This window comes from Bison bison, unplaced genomic scaffold (genome assembly GCF_000754665.1).
Source record: "Bison bison bison isolate TAMUID 2011002044 unplaced genomic scaffold, Bison_UMD1.0 scf7180017864373, whole genome shotgun sequence".
In the NCBI taxonomy this organism is placed as follows: Eukaryota; Metazoa; Chordata; class Mammalia; order Artiodactyla; family Bovidae; genus Bison; species Bison bison.
In genome coordinates, this window is record NW_011494945.1 from 10454714 (window position 1) to 10469336 (window position 14623).

The 14623-nt window shown below is 37.4% G+C and overlaps 1 protein-coding gene across 1 annotated transcript in view; it reads right to left on the reverse strand.

The window, feature by feature from the left end:
- Positions 1–4168: 4168 nt before the first annotated feature.
- LIN28B (lin-28 homolog B (C. elegans)) overlaps positions 4169–14623 on the reverse strand; it is a 121775-nt gene continuing 111320 nt past the window's right edge. The window contains exon 4 of the mRNA XM_010856681.1: positions 4169–4529. Within this exon, the coding sequence (XP_010854983.1) occupies positions 4169–4529 (361 nt within the window). The remainder of the gene's footprint in view (positions 4530–14623) is intronic.

A 14623-nucleotide genomic window follows, 5' to 3' on the forward strand; every position in this document is an offset into this window, starting at 1 on the left:
CATATTAAAGTCATATAGAAATCAGTGTTCACTTTGGTCTCTATTGTGGTTAAAGTTGTTAATACCAAAAAAGCAATACATACTAATTAAAGCCAGCTGGTGGTGGGTGCCAGTGGTTGGTAGCTGTAAGTAATTCAAGAGGTAGTCAACACCATCATTTTCAAGCTGGTTAACTCTCACACATGTGAAGCCACAGATATATTCAACGTTGCAATAGTTTCTCACTGTACAGTACTTGACCATAACTTTGCAGCTTTGCTCCAAACAGACAATTTAACAATGATTCAGAGGTCAACCTCTCACTCTAACTGAACTATGACACAGATCACACAACCACCACATCTGAAAGAGGCTGTTGACAGCGATGTAAGACAGAATTTGATGCTTGTAACAAGTTGTTCTTCCCTAAAACAAATAAATCTCATTAAGACATCTAGAAAATTAAAGTCCGTGCAGCTGCACGTGTACACACTTTCCCAAATTTTATAACCAAAGGGGAAATACACATATATATTTTATGATAAACATTTCTTAGAGAAAACAGATAAATTAATTTAAATTATCTTTAAGACTTAATGAGATTTTCCATGTCCTGTATAACTCATCTTACAGTGAAAGTTACAAAGTCTATTAACACTTATGGGCTCCTATTCACAAACTACATACAACTAGCAGTAACTTGGGGCCACATTGGTGCAAAATAAAACTGGGCCAAAAAAAATATATATCGGCAATAGAAACACCTTTATATTTATTTGTAGATGGACCAATGCTAACAACATGATGTTTCTCGATCTTTTCCCATACATTGCACGCCGAATTTCCAAGTTATAAGCAGGTAAAAATCTTTCTAAATCTTTCAACTGTAAAAATACATCCAAAGGCTTCTAATAAAGACGAAAAATGCAAGTATAAAAATGTTTCTACTATAATCTGCCACGTAGCAATGAATAGCTCACAGGGCTAGGAGACCGGTCGTGCATCTTTTCCTAGGAATTACATTTGTGTTGACGTGGGTGGGGAGAGGTCAAAGGGGAACTATTTCACAGACCTCCTGCCCAACCCATTAGCAACTCCAGTAAACTGATGCTTCACACAGATCCTACCCCTCAGTAGCTAGAAAGGGCATTGCACGTCCACTGTACGTTCACTCCTTGGCAGCCAGTGCTGTTAATTATGTGCCTGGACAACAATGCTGCAATCACTTGGCCTCAGGGCAGCACAGACACAAACGAAGGAGATTGGCATCTTTGATACTTTTGCCCAGCACACATACACTCATACAAGCAACCTCACTTCCTGACTTCTTCCCACTACTGACCTCTGGGCAAAGCAGCTATTTCGAAGGTTGACTTGTGTGCTCTGTTTTGCTTCAGTAGAAGAGTCTATGTCTTTAAACACATGGTCACTTGAAGGAAATGCTCCGAGACTTTGCTAACTAGATGCTTCATTATTCACAAGTGTTTGTCAGAAACATGCAGTTATGAATTGCTATCTATACTTTAGATAAAAAGATTCTGTACCAGAGAATTATCAGCCACTGTAAGGCTGGAGCAGCATAAAGGTGTGCTATGCATCAACTATGAGGTAGCCTTTTGCTGTAAACAGAATATTTCACCCATGTAAATGGACACTGTGCTTATGTCAGTGATATTCACATCTGAAAGGAGTGGAGAAAGTCTCCTTGAGTAATTTTCACATGAAATTAAAAAAGGAGAGCTGATAATTGATATTTGGACATTTTGATCTATGTCAAACTCAGAGGTAGTTATTACTAACATCAGTACATAATACTTACATAAAGGTCTAAGGTATTTGGTTTGTTTTGAGTAAGCAGGACTGTAGACTATTCTGTAAAGAAACAACAATTATTATACGGTATGTTCCCTGAGCGAAGTTCTTTGTCCTGAGTATGTTTATGTAATAGTGATAATATTCTTATATAAAAAATAAACCCCAACTTTTCATGAAAGATAGGTTTGGTATGTGCTTAGTTCAGTCTGGTGAGATGCTGAAAAGTGATTTCAAATTGCACCCATAAGGTCCACAGTTATAAAATGTTTCTTTTTTTAAATCGTGATCTCAGCTCTGAACTTTTTATATGTAAACAGGGAATGTCCAATTCTCAAGTCCATAATTTCCTATTTCTAATAAGGTCAAGGAACTTTGGTTTGAATTTTCAAAGTGACTTATTACATTTTGCATTTTTACTGTTAACCTGCTTATTATACCTGCTAAAAATTAAGCAATGCCACTTTGATTTGTCTACATAATTTAAATAAGCTTACACTCCTCACATAAGGCAAGGAAGTACTTTTCTATAGCTATTTATCACATTCAATATCGTCAAAGGTAAGCTTTGCATCACAGCATACTGAGATTTCAGTACATCCCATGGAGACTCTCACAAACACTGTCAACTCAAGCTGAGTTGGGAAGGGCTGGTGGCCCAGCCCCAGGCTCGCTTGCTCTCCTTCCGCGTGGCTTGCTTGCTGAAACGGGGGCAAAACCGTACAACAAGTCTCCCTCGGCAGGACAAGCTGGGAGGGAGCAGAAACTGTTCAGCAGAACATGTCTCATTTGAATCATGCTATTTTCTGTTTCTGATTATCTGAGCTTACACCAACAGGCTTATACAAGACTCTATTTACTGCCAATGTTAAGCCTTACTACTACTTGGTACCTTCTTGGAGATGTTCCCAAAATTCACCCATAAGATCTAGAACCAGGATGACAGCAAAATGAGTGTTTTTCATGACTGGAAGCTGAAGGGATCAATACTGTGGTTGGCCCCTAGCCATCGACACTACTGTCTCTGTCTCCATCACTGAATGCTCATCCCGAATCTCCCATATTCGTCCCTTCAGTAGCAGTCATGAGGGAATTCTCGTAAGATCAACTGTATTGTATAAAAAACACTTCGCTCTCTGGTAGGAGAGGTTTGGGAACCTTTCTCCCCAGGCTCATCACTCTAGTCGCCTGCCACCAAACATGATGCTTTTTCGTATTATTCAAGGTCATACATCATGGGCAATTGTGAGCATCCACTCAATATTCATTCTCAACCCTGGCATTTTACTGTGCTGTTTTGTGTGTTTGTTTTAGAAACAAGTTAGGTAACTCTCCAGGGGGAATAAAAACAGCCACCAAAAACATACACCCAATGACTGGAGTTTTCCTCCAAGGTCTTCAGTAGTAAACAAGGAGGCCCCTGCTCGAAGTGATGGTTAGAAGGATTGACTTAGTCAAGGGGAGCTGCTGTCGCCACAGTCCCTCAAAAACCTCACAACATGTAAGAGATTACAATGAGCTGGTATCAAAATACCACTGAAAACAATCACATCACTACATTTATACATTGCCCTCCCCCTTCATTTCTCTGAATAGGCATCTAATTTACAATCAAAACATTGGAATTGGAAACACTGAAATATCGGCACAGAGATTACACATTCATTGTCTTTTCTGGTTTGTATCCCAGATTCAAAAAAGCTTAAACGGCAGTCGGAGGCATATGGAGTTAAGGTACTGCCTTGAAAAGGGGTGGGGTGGGGGGATACACTGTACAGATACCAAGAAAAAGAGGCAATCCCAAATTCGGGAGAACTGATGTTTTAAAAACCTTTAGTACCATATGACTGGCAGCTCTGAGATCTGAAGTATATCCTTTGGTTCACATAAAAGGTAACAGTCTTTTTTTTCTCTAATGTAATACAAAGGGAATGGTATTTCAAGAAAAATTCCACGGGTTATTTTCAAAACCATCTAAAAATGCTTCACTGTGGGCTTTCAATTCTTGCGGGATGTCCAATTCTGTGAGGGAGGGTGTGTGCTTGTATCTCCATACACACATATATAAAGACAAGCCCTCTTTATATATATGTCTACATTATAAAGAAAATTCTCCTACACACACACAGACTCAGGCTCGCTCCCTCTCACACGTGTACATACAGATAACAGCATCTCATTCTCTGAGTCACATAACACATGACACCCTGCTCCAAGGTAATTTGCTTAGAGTGATTTGTCTGTTTAAAAACATTCACAGTTCCTCAACAGTAGTTAAAAATCCCAGGTCAGCTGCTGTATGTGAAATACTGTTCCCCTGAATTTGCATGAGGTAGACTTCCCAACCGGGGAGAGAAAATGATACGTTAAAGAAGGGTTATGTCTTTTTCCTTTTTTGAACGGAAGGCCCCTTTTTGCTTTGTTCTTCCGGTGCTGCAGACGACTTGGTGGAGGAAGCTTCTTGAGGGGACCTGCCTGGCCACTCTGAGAGCTCGGACCTCGCCTCCTGAAATGATGTACAGCTGTGCCCTCCCCCCACCTCCCGAGGGAACGTCGACGTGCACGGCTGGGGCTCCGCTTCCTGTCTTCCCTGAGAACTGGCTGGCGGCTGCACCGCAGTTTTGTGGGGGCAGTTCGCCACCATGTGCGTGATGCTCTGACAGCAATGGCACTTCTTTGGCTGAGGAGGTAGACTACATTCCTTAGCATGATGATCAAGGCCACCACAGTTGTAGCATCTGCAGCAAGAACAATGAAAAACCTCTTAAGTAGGAGCAGGTATATCATAAAATATGTCAGAAATCAAAAATATGCTAAAATATAAGACTGTCAAAGAGATCAGCTGATTTCAGTATGCCTTCTTCACACACACACACATACAAACCGTGTTGTACTAAACACAAAAATGAAAAACCAGAATCTGAAAGCATGAAAGACTAATCACTTCCACAGATAAATGACTCCTTGATATTTGAGTCAGGTTATTGTAAAGGAAGTTTAGTCCATTAGAGGGCAGCTGCGTTCAACAAAAAACAACCAGCTAGCTTGAACAAAAGTTTAAAAATCCAGCAGTTGACTTAAAATGCAACACCAATTCAATCAGCAAATGGAAAAATTATAGAGCAAATTAAATTTTCTGAGTCTAGCAGTTCTTCGGTTGTTAATTATTTTGGCTATAGAAATTGGTTGAACTGGAGGAATTTTTTTCGTTTTGCACAGATGAGTGCAGCGAAATTTGATAAATAAAAAGTCAGACATCTATGGTGAATATCTGGGAAATTATCAAGTAATATTAGAGCAAAATAGAAAGTGTCTGATTCAGAAGAATGCTATTCAGAATTCAGAAATAGCATTCAGAAATGCTATTCAGAAGAATGCTCACGTAGGTTTCTAGATAGAAACCTATGTGAGATTAATAAAGGCTGATGCTAGTTCAGGAACGGGAAAAACTTTCTTTCTGTAAGAAATTAAGTTTTCCTTCAGGATAAATTCTAAATTAAGATAAATATAAATCCATCTTTAATTAATAAATGAATGCACACTGGGGGCACAGCTTGTACTATGTTTGAAATTTTGACTAAGATTCTAAAAGCTGAGAAGTTATTTGGAAGATATATTTCAATCAGATTTTCTTTTAAAATTTCATATTAAAAACAATAAAACATCAAGAGAAAATGTATTTTTATATTTGTGAAGGTTTTTAATCTACTTAGTTATGTAATACAAAATTTGTCTACAAATGAAATGTTTTAAGGGTTTTTCTATCCTAAATTTATTTTCCAAATACATTTATGATTTCATTAATTCTCATCATGAAATACACACAATAGGTCATTTTACAAAATCAAAGCAAAATAGGTGGTAACTGGGAATCAGCTTAAGATCATGACAAACGAGTTAGTTATAATTAACTAGCCAGCTACTGTGTGTGAGACTAGAAAGTTAGTAACTTATATTGCCAAGTATTTCCAAAACAAGCTACTATTAACCTACTGGGAAGTATACGTAGGATTGTTGTTATTGTAACTGTTCAGTCGGTAAGTCATGTCTGACTCTTTAGGACCCCATGGACTATATATATAGCTCATCAGGCTCCTCTCTCTATGCCATTTCCCAGGCAAGAATACTGGAGCTGGTATGCCATTTCCTTCCCCAGGGGATCTTCTCAACCCAAGGATTGAACACACATCTCATGCATTGGCAGGCAGATTCTTTAGCACTGAGCCACTTGGGACACCTGTTAATTAACTAGATGGGAGGAATTCTTTCAAAACACATATATATATATATCAAATCATCACAATGTACACTTTAAAAATCTTATAGTTTTACTTGTTGACTACACTTCAATAAACTGAGGTGGGGATGGGGCTTAGAATGTTTCCCTTAAAGGATTTTATGCCACCTTAACATTTTTTCTCTTCTCTCTTAGTTTATATAACTTCGCTAATTCACTGGGATAGAAACTCATTTGAGACAAAGGTCAGGAAACTTCTACTCGTTTTTAGCTCTACTATTCACCAACTCTCCATCTCACTTGCAAGACGGTGCTAGGACTCGACATCTCTTGATTCTCTTTCAACTTTATCTATGATCTTGGTGTCTCTCTACTTTCATAATGTGCAACTCAGTCTGATTTTAAGACTTTCTCCAAGAAATATCTGCCAGCCCGGTAGTGGGCAATGGGAGGGAGAAAGGATCCAAATTTATCTAGAGTTGGAATTGGGACGGTAGATGGTGGGAAGCGAAAAAAGGATGAGGGAGACTAGTTTGTTCATAAAAGCATTATTGAAATAAGCCAGTTCAAGCTGGGAAGAGAGACTCCTGAGACCAGAAGCATCAGTAGTCTTGAACTTCTCTAATTTCATTACCATATCAATTATATAATCTCAATTCCAAGAATCTCTGGAATTGAGATATCATAATTATCAATTATTAGTAATGAAATTATATAATAATTATCACTCAATTGCCCCATGCAATCCTAGTGCATCCAAAGCTGTTGGCAGAGAAAATCTGTTTAACATTATTCTATTCTACCTCCTGAATAATATATTAGTTACACAATTAAACAATTTTCTGATACTTGGCAAATAACCATATTGAATTTAAGGCTTTCATAGAAAAAAATAAGAAAATTTAAAAATGATGTGATCATCTAGAGGGACGATAAAATAATGAAATAAATACTGGCTATTTCATCATCCTTGTTATTGCACTGCCCAAGCTATTGTCTTATCTTTCCAGAAAGTATAAAAGACATCAGGAGACAGGACTTTTGTTCTTTTTTTCTAACTCTTATTGAACACAGTTAAGAATTCAAAAATTTTTGTTTTCTGCATAAGAGCAAAGAGAAAAAAACTGACATTTTGCAATTGTTAGATGGAAAAAAAATACAAATACAAAAAGACAGTAATACTCCAGACTCTAATGATGATGATGAAATTAATCATGTAGGCTAAATCTCAGATTATGAGTCTTCACATACTATATCCTAGAAATATATTTTATCAAACTCAAGAATCGATGAGTGAATAATATATGTCTATGGACAAAAAGGAAATTTATTCCTTAATTCTTCAGGGAGGATGTCATCAAGCAATATTTTTTGATGATACATGTTTGCTAGAAGGACATACAACAGTATTCTTTCGCCTTTTATCAAGTTTGTGCTAGGGAATTTACTTGACATGGTTCATACGTGGAAAAATGCTGAGGCATTTACTGAAAGGAGATAAGTAGCACAGAAATGAAAACTCTCACTGAACTGATCATTCTAATCATATTTAGGAATATATTTTTTATCTTCTAAAATAAGTAATAGAGTTTTTTTTTAACATAGCAAAAACTAGGATAACGAACACCGTGCTTCTCCATTTATCAATATTATCTTGTAAATTTTAGAATAATGTGATTACAAGATGGGCTTTTATTTTTTTCAGTAATTAACAAATACTTATGTCAGGGAAGAACAGTATCATATCTTCAAAAATTAAAGGGGAAAAAAATCATTTTAGAATTAAATTATTTATTATTATACTTTAATAAATTAATGAAATATTACAAAGCAGATTCAATACTGTTTTGGTGGTATTTCTCAGAGATAATGCAAAATTAAACAATAAAAGTTACTCATTAATGCTTCAAATTCAGGGTCCCCAAATATATAGTCTAAAATGGCATCTTTGAGAAGTATAAGCCTATTACTTATAATAATGCTTTTCCACATACTTCTCTCCTATAAGTGCAAAGTGAATTCTTAAATTTGCCCATCTATAAAATACCTCCTTTTGAATTAAACTCACTTCCTTGAGGATAACACCCACTTAGGAGCTCATTTCTGAAGAGAGAGAAAATAGGTTAAAGGCTGAGTAATAGAGCTGCTCTCCCACAGACACATCAATTTCATCAGTCATTGTGGAATGCACACTGTTCTCCAATTCAGGGAGCCACTTGCTCGCTCATTTACCAAGGGCCTCATGTCAGGATTTCATTTTTTTTCAAATGGGGTCTTCCATTATATTCCATATGTACATTTACCACTACATTTATTTGGGTTCTGAAAGTTACTTTTAAGAACACTGCATCATTTTGGTTTCCTTGCATTTTGATCTGCATAGTTAATTCACTCCCTTAGCTTTTCAGATTCGTTCTATGATTAGGCCAGACTGCCTTCCATGATGAAAAGACATTCAGTATATACGTGCTTAGCTTTAAAGGGGAGGAGTGGTATGTATTCTCCTCTTCTATTTAATCATTCAACGCCAATCACTATTTCTAAGAGTGCAGATCACACCCCATTAGGAAACCACTTCCTTCCCTAGGGACTGACACCAAAATGGAACAGCTCACAAATAATATCACACCATATTCTCTATACAAAGCTCTGCATGGTACTAGTCTCTTTTGTTCACTCTCACAACCCCTCCAAATCAGTTTAATTTGAATGAATTTTATGTTATGATGTGAGCATTAAAACAAGTCCCAAAAGTGGTTTTAAAAAATGAGGAGTGACACTACATAGACAGAAATCCAGTTTTGTCTAAAAATGTAACGGAAAAAAAAATACAATGTAGGTGCTTCTAAATATTTGAAAGTCTTAATAAGAAGATATATAGAAACTTATATTCTGAGAGCTAAGAGGGAGGCATTAAAGATAATGATACAGGCACTTCCCTAGTGATCCAGTGGCTAAGATTCCACGTTCCCAGTGCAGCAGGTCCGGGTTCGATACCTGGTCAGGGAACTAGATCCCACATGCAGCAACTGAAGATCCCGTGTGCTACAACTAAGACCAGGTGCAGCCAAATAAATGAATATTAAGAGAAAAAGAAGATAAAGACACAGTGATCTGTAGGCTTCTAAAGAGGAAGGAAATGTTGAGAGAACATAAGTAAGGCAGTCTCAGTGAAAGAGAACAAAGTGGGAAAGTGCAGACAAAAGGGCAGGAAGGAGGGATAAACACAGGAAAGGAGTACATAAAAATCCCTGGAAAAGAGAGATGAAAGAAAAGATAAATCAAATTTCAAAATGGAAATCCAGAGGGGTAAAGAAAAGTCAGGAAATGTGGTTCATCAACGTTTTCTAACTCTCCTCTTGGTATTTGGGGGGGTTCTATGGAGTGAATAAGCTATACCCAGTTGTGAATTTAGGTTGTTGGGAAACTTTCAGACAAAATGGGGTCTTCTGGCCTACGAATCTGTCTCTCTTACCCTTAGAACGTAAAGGGGTGTCACAACAAGGCTGAACATACTGTTAAAAGAGAGTTAAAATGATAATTATAGGAATACTGAAGTTCGATTTATTAAGAGCTTACTACATTCCAGACACTGTGCAAAAGGTTTTGAATATGTAAAATAAAATTGAATTCTCCCCTGAACCCTATGAAGTAGGTACTACAATATCAACAGTGTATCAGGCCCTGATGGTTCAGTGATAAAGAAGTGGCCTGCCAATACAGAAGACATGGGTGTGATCCCTGGTCTGGGAGGATCCCCGTGACACAGAGCAGCGGGACCCACGCGCCACAACTGTTGAGTCTGTGCTCTGGAGCCTGGGAGCTGCGACTACTGAGCCCACACGCCACAAGCGAAGTCTGTGCGCTCTAGAGCCCACACTCCACAACAAAAGACGCCTGAGCACCACAACTAGAGAGAAGCCAATGTAGCAGTGAAGACCCAGCGCAGCCAAAAATAAATAAAGGAATAAAAATTACTTTAAAAACTCACAGCTTACTGCTGTTTATTAAAAAAGCAAAACAGTGTATTGATGAGAAAATGAAGTCTCGGAGAGTATACAGAGAAGGAAATTTTAACTGAAAATAATACATTACACTTGTATTTTCATTATATAAAAGCATTACACCCAACAATATTGATGTAAATGTTATCACATGTAATCTAAAAAATACAGGGTCCTCAATTTAAAACATCAACAAACACACAGATTTGAAGCTGATTTTTCTTGAGACTTGGTTATTGTTCTGTCACTGTGCTGTGGGGAAGTGATCTTCTCTTTCCATCTGCAAAATGAAAAGCAGCAACTAATCCAGGCCAGACTTTTGACTGCCAATGCCCAGTTTTTTTTCCTACTCCTCTTGTACTTTCTACTCCTCTTCTACTGTCCAAAGTTTTTGTCTAAAAAAAAAAAATCAGTAAATAATTTTTCTGTTCTTCTTAATCATATGTTTAAGACCCTAAGTTGGAACTTCAGGTTAATAAGCTATACTCAGAGCTATTAAAGTAACTCAAAGAAATTCCAGCCAAAATAAAGAAAATGAATTCCAATCACTGTAGTTGGAACTGCAGTTTCCATGCGGTAGTTGCCACTGTAGTGCCCATGCGATCACACTGTGATATAAACAATGTATTCAGGCCGTGAAGTACAAACTGCAATGAGATTCTATTGGCTGACGCAAATATAAATTGCTCTCGGAGGAAAATGTGATAGCATAATTCAAAATATTAATATGTGTTCTCTCTGAGCCAGCAACTCTAACTCCAGGAATTTGCCCTACAGGAATATTCACTGATAAGCACAATGATCTAGATACTAAAATATTAACTACAGTGTTGTCCATACTGGTAAAAAAATTGAAAAATTAAAATGATAATATCACCAACAAGAATAAATGTTTATAGTCAAAACCAGGTAGTCTGGTTACAGGATCTTTGCTCTGTAACGGTGAGCTAGATATGTGAAAATGGGAAAGAAATTAAAGCCCATAAACTGAGAAACACTCTACAGATATTAAAAGGAATGAAGTAAAAGAATATTTTAAAAATAAGGTAGATCTCTATGTATTGACATGGAAAGATCTCCAAGATAAATTAAGTGAAAAAAGCAAAACACATAATAATATATAAAAGAAGGTATGATCTCCTTTATGTTTCAAAAACACTATATACAAGTAAATGTATGCATTTCTATTATTGTATTTTTTCCACTTCAAGTACAGTATTCTGTTGTTCTTGTTCACTGTTATGTTCCCAGTACCTGGAATAACGTCTGACACAGAGACATACTCAAATATTTTTCTTAAAGTATAATAAAAGAGTAAATGTTGAATGAATGATTTCTGAACCACTGTCACCAAGCACCTCCTAAAAATCTTTGTGTTCTGTTTGCTATTGTCTTATTCTTCTCTTATTAAACATGAAATGTAAAGATAGTTTATCATCTCCACAATAAAACAAAAACTATTTTTTACCAAAAAAAAACAAAAACAAGTAAGTGTATGCATTTTTAGATGCACAGAAAACCACTGAAAGTGGTTACATCTGGAGAGAATAGATGTAAGGTGAAGGGGAAGTTTCATATAAGAATTCCATAAGTTCTTTATAGTTTCTTTTTAAAATAACCAGAAAATTTATAATTATTTGTACAATTGAAAAAGAAAAAAGAGCAATTCTAAAGCTGCATTTCCATTTTATAATTTGACCATTATTATTATCAGTCATCTAACAGTTTACTTGCACATGAGCAATTCTAGGACCACCTTGGAAGCTTTTTAAAAAATACCTATGCCTGAGTCCTATTGCAGACCACTAATCAGAATCTTTGAGGGCACACCCCAGGCATCAATACTTTTTAAAAAACTTCCCTGTTGATAGTGAGCAGCTACTTGAGAACCACCACTATATACAAAACAGAGTTTACCACTGACAACTTTAACCAAGAGATCACCTCGTGATCCCAACCACAAGAAATGTGGTTCAAAACTGAATACCAAATATTCCCCAAACACTGTTTCAACAGTTCACTGATGCCTGGAAAGGAAGAAGGCAGAAAGGAGGAGGGGAGAGAGGAAAACGATTATGTATGGATCTTGTTTCTTTACTATGAACTAAAAATGATTCCCTGAAACTTCTGATTCTAACAGCACAGAAACCTACATCTTTTTATCATCACTGTGTGTGTCAGTTGCTCAGTCGTATCCAACTCTGCAACCCCACGGACTGTAGCCCACCAGGCTCCCTGCTGTCCATGGAATTCTCCTGGGAAGAATTCTGGAGTGGGTGGCCATTTTCTTCCCCACAGGATCTTCCCAATCCAGGGATCAAACCTGGGTCTTCTGCATTGCAGGCAGATTCTTTATCATCTGAGCCACCAGGGACGTCTCCTGCTTATTTTGGTAGGAAAAGACTACAAAAATCTATGGAGTCTAGGTTCCAAAGTAGTTTCTCTGTTTCTGACACCATTACTCAATTCTTAGTTCATCCTTATGTGTTAAATGTGTATGCACACATATCATCAAAACAGGTGATAACTTACAGCCATTGAATCAACTGCTCCTTTCTCTAAATTTCACTATTATCACCAATTAATATTTATTGACTTCTCATAATAATTCTTTTAATTCTCCATTTCTGTTGCCTCCATCTATAAATATTCTCAAAACCATATAAACTTGTTTCCTGTAGATATATTCCTATATTTCTAATGGCCAAATATTTCTAATGGCCAAATTCTGTTGGATATTACATACAAAATTAATATAAACATAAAAAAAAGATCTCTGGTTTTATAAAGTATGTTACCCATGGAATTTTTAAAACGTCTAAAATTTAAACTACATTTCATCTAAAAGACTGCCACTGATAAAATTACTCCTGCCTACTCTGTTTTTTTTTTTTTTAAACTTAGAGATAAATAAAATGTATAATAGATTGTTGTTCAGTCACTAACTTGTGTCTGACTCTTTGTGACCCCATGGACTGCAGCACACTAGGCTTCATTGTCCTTCACCATCTCCCAGTTTGCTCAAACTCATGTCCAATGAATTGGTGATGCTGTCTAATCATCTCATTCTCTGCTGCCCTCTTCTCCTTTTGATGTCAATCTTTCCCAGCATCAGGGTCTTTCCCAATGAGTTGGCTCTTTGGATCAGGTGGCCAAAGTACTGAGGCTTCAACTTCAGGATCAGTCCTTCCAATGAATATTGAGGGTTGATTTCCTTTAAGATTGACTGGTTAGATCTCCTTGTAGTCCAAGGGACCCTCAAGAGTCTTTTCCAGCACCACAATTAGAAAGTATCAATTCTTCATTGCTCAGCCTTCTTTACGATCCAACTCTCACATCTGTACATGACTACTGGAAAAATCATAGCTTTGACTAGATGGACCTTTGTCGGCAAAGTGATGTCTCTGCTTTTTAATATGCTGTCTAGGTTTGTCATAGCTTTCCTTCCAAGGAGCAAACATCTTTTAATTTCATGGCTGCAGTCTCTGTGCGCAGTGATTTTGGAGTCCAAGAAAATATAGTCTGTCACTGTTTCCATTGTTTCCCCATCTATTTGCCATGAAGTGATGGGACCAGATGCCATTATCTTAGTTTTCTGAATGTTGAGCTTTAAACCAGCTTTTTCACTCTCCTCTTTCACCTTCATCAAGAGGCTTTTTGGTTCCTCTTCACCTTCTGCCACAGAGTGGTATCATCTGCATATCTGAGGTTATTGCTATTTCTCCCGGGAATCCTGATTCCAGCTTGTGATTCATCCAGCCTGGCATTTCACATGATGTACTCTGCATGTAAGTTAAATAAACATGGTGACAACATACAGCCTTATCATATTCCTTTCCTGATTTTGAACCAGTCAATCGTTCCATGTCCGGTTCTAATTGTTGCTTCTTTACCTGCTTACAGGTTAGACCACCCTAAGGATTGGTTTTCAATGCTATTTTTAAAAAGCTAACTGAGTCTAACCGCCATTCAATTCTTTCTGGTGAATAAATGCTAGATGTTTGGATGGCTCTGTATGGCTTAGTGTTAGCATGGGTCAGTCTTATGAAGACAAAACTAATGTGAACTCTAAACCCTAAAACTACTGGCAGAGGAAATGCATATGCCTCTTCCAAACCTCAGTATCCAGACCATTTGCTAAAGCTGAGTTCTAAGGGTACTTTTTACTTATCAACTGCTTTGCAGTCATGGAATTAAAAGACGCTTACTCCTTGGAAGGAAAGTTATGACCAACCTAGATAGCATGTTCAAAAGCAGAGACATTACTTTGCCAACAAAGGTCCGTCTAGACAAGGCTATGGTTTTTCCAGTGGTCACGTATGGATGTGATAGTTGGACTGTGAGGAAAGCTGAGCGCCGAAGAATTGATGCTTTTGAACTGTGGTGTTGGAGAAGGCTCTTGGGAGTCCCTTGGACTGCAAGGAGATCCAACCAGTCCATTCTGAAGGAGATCAGCCCTGGGATTTCTTTGGAAGGAATGATGCTAAAGCTGAAACTCCGATACTTTGGCCACCTCATGCGAAGAGCTGATTCATTGGAAAAGACTCTGATGCTGAGAGGGATTGGGGGCAGGAGGAGAAGGGGACGACAG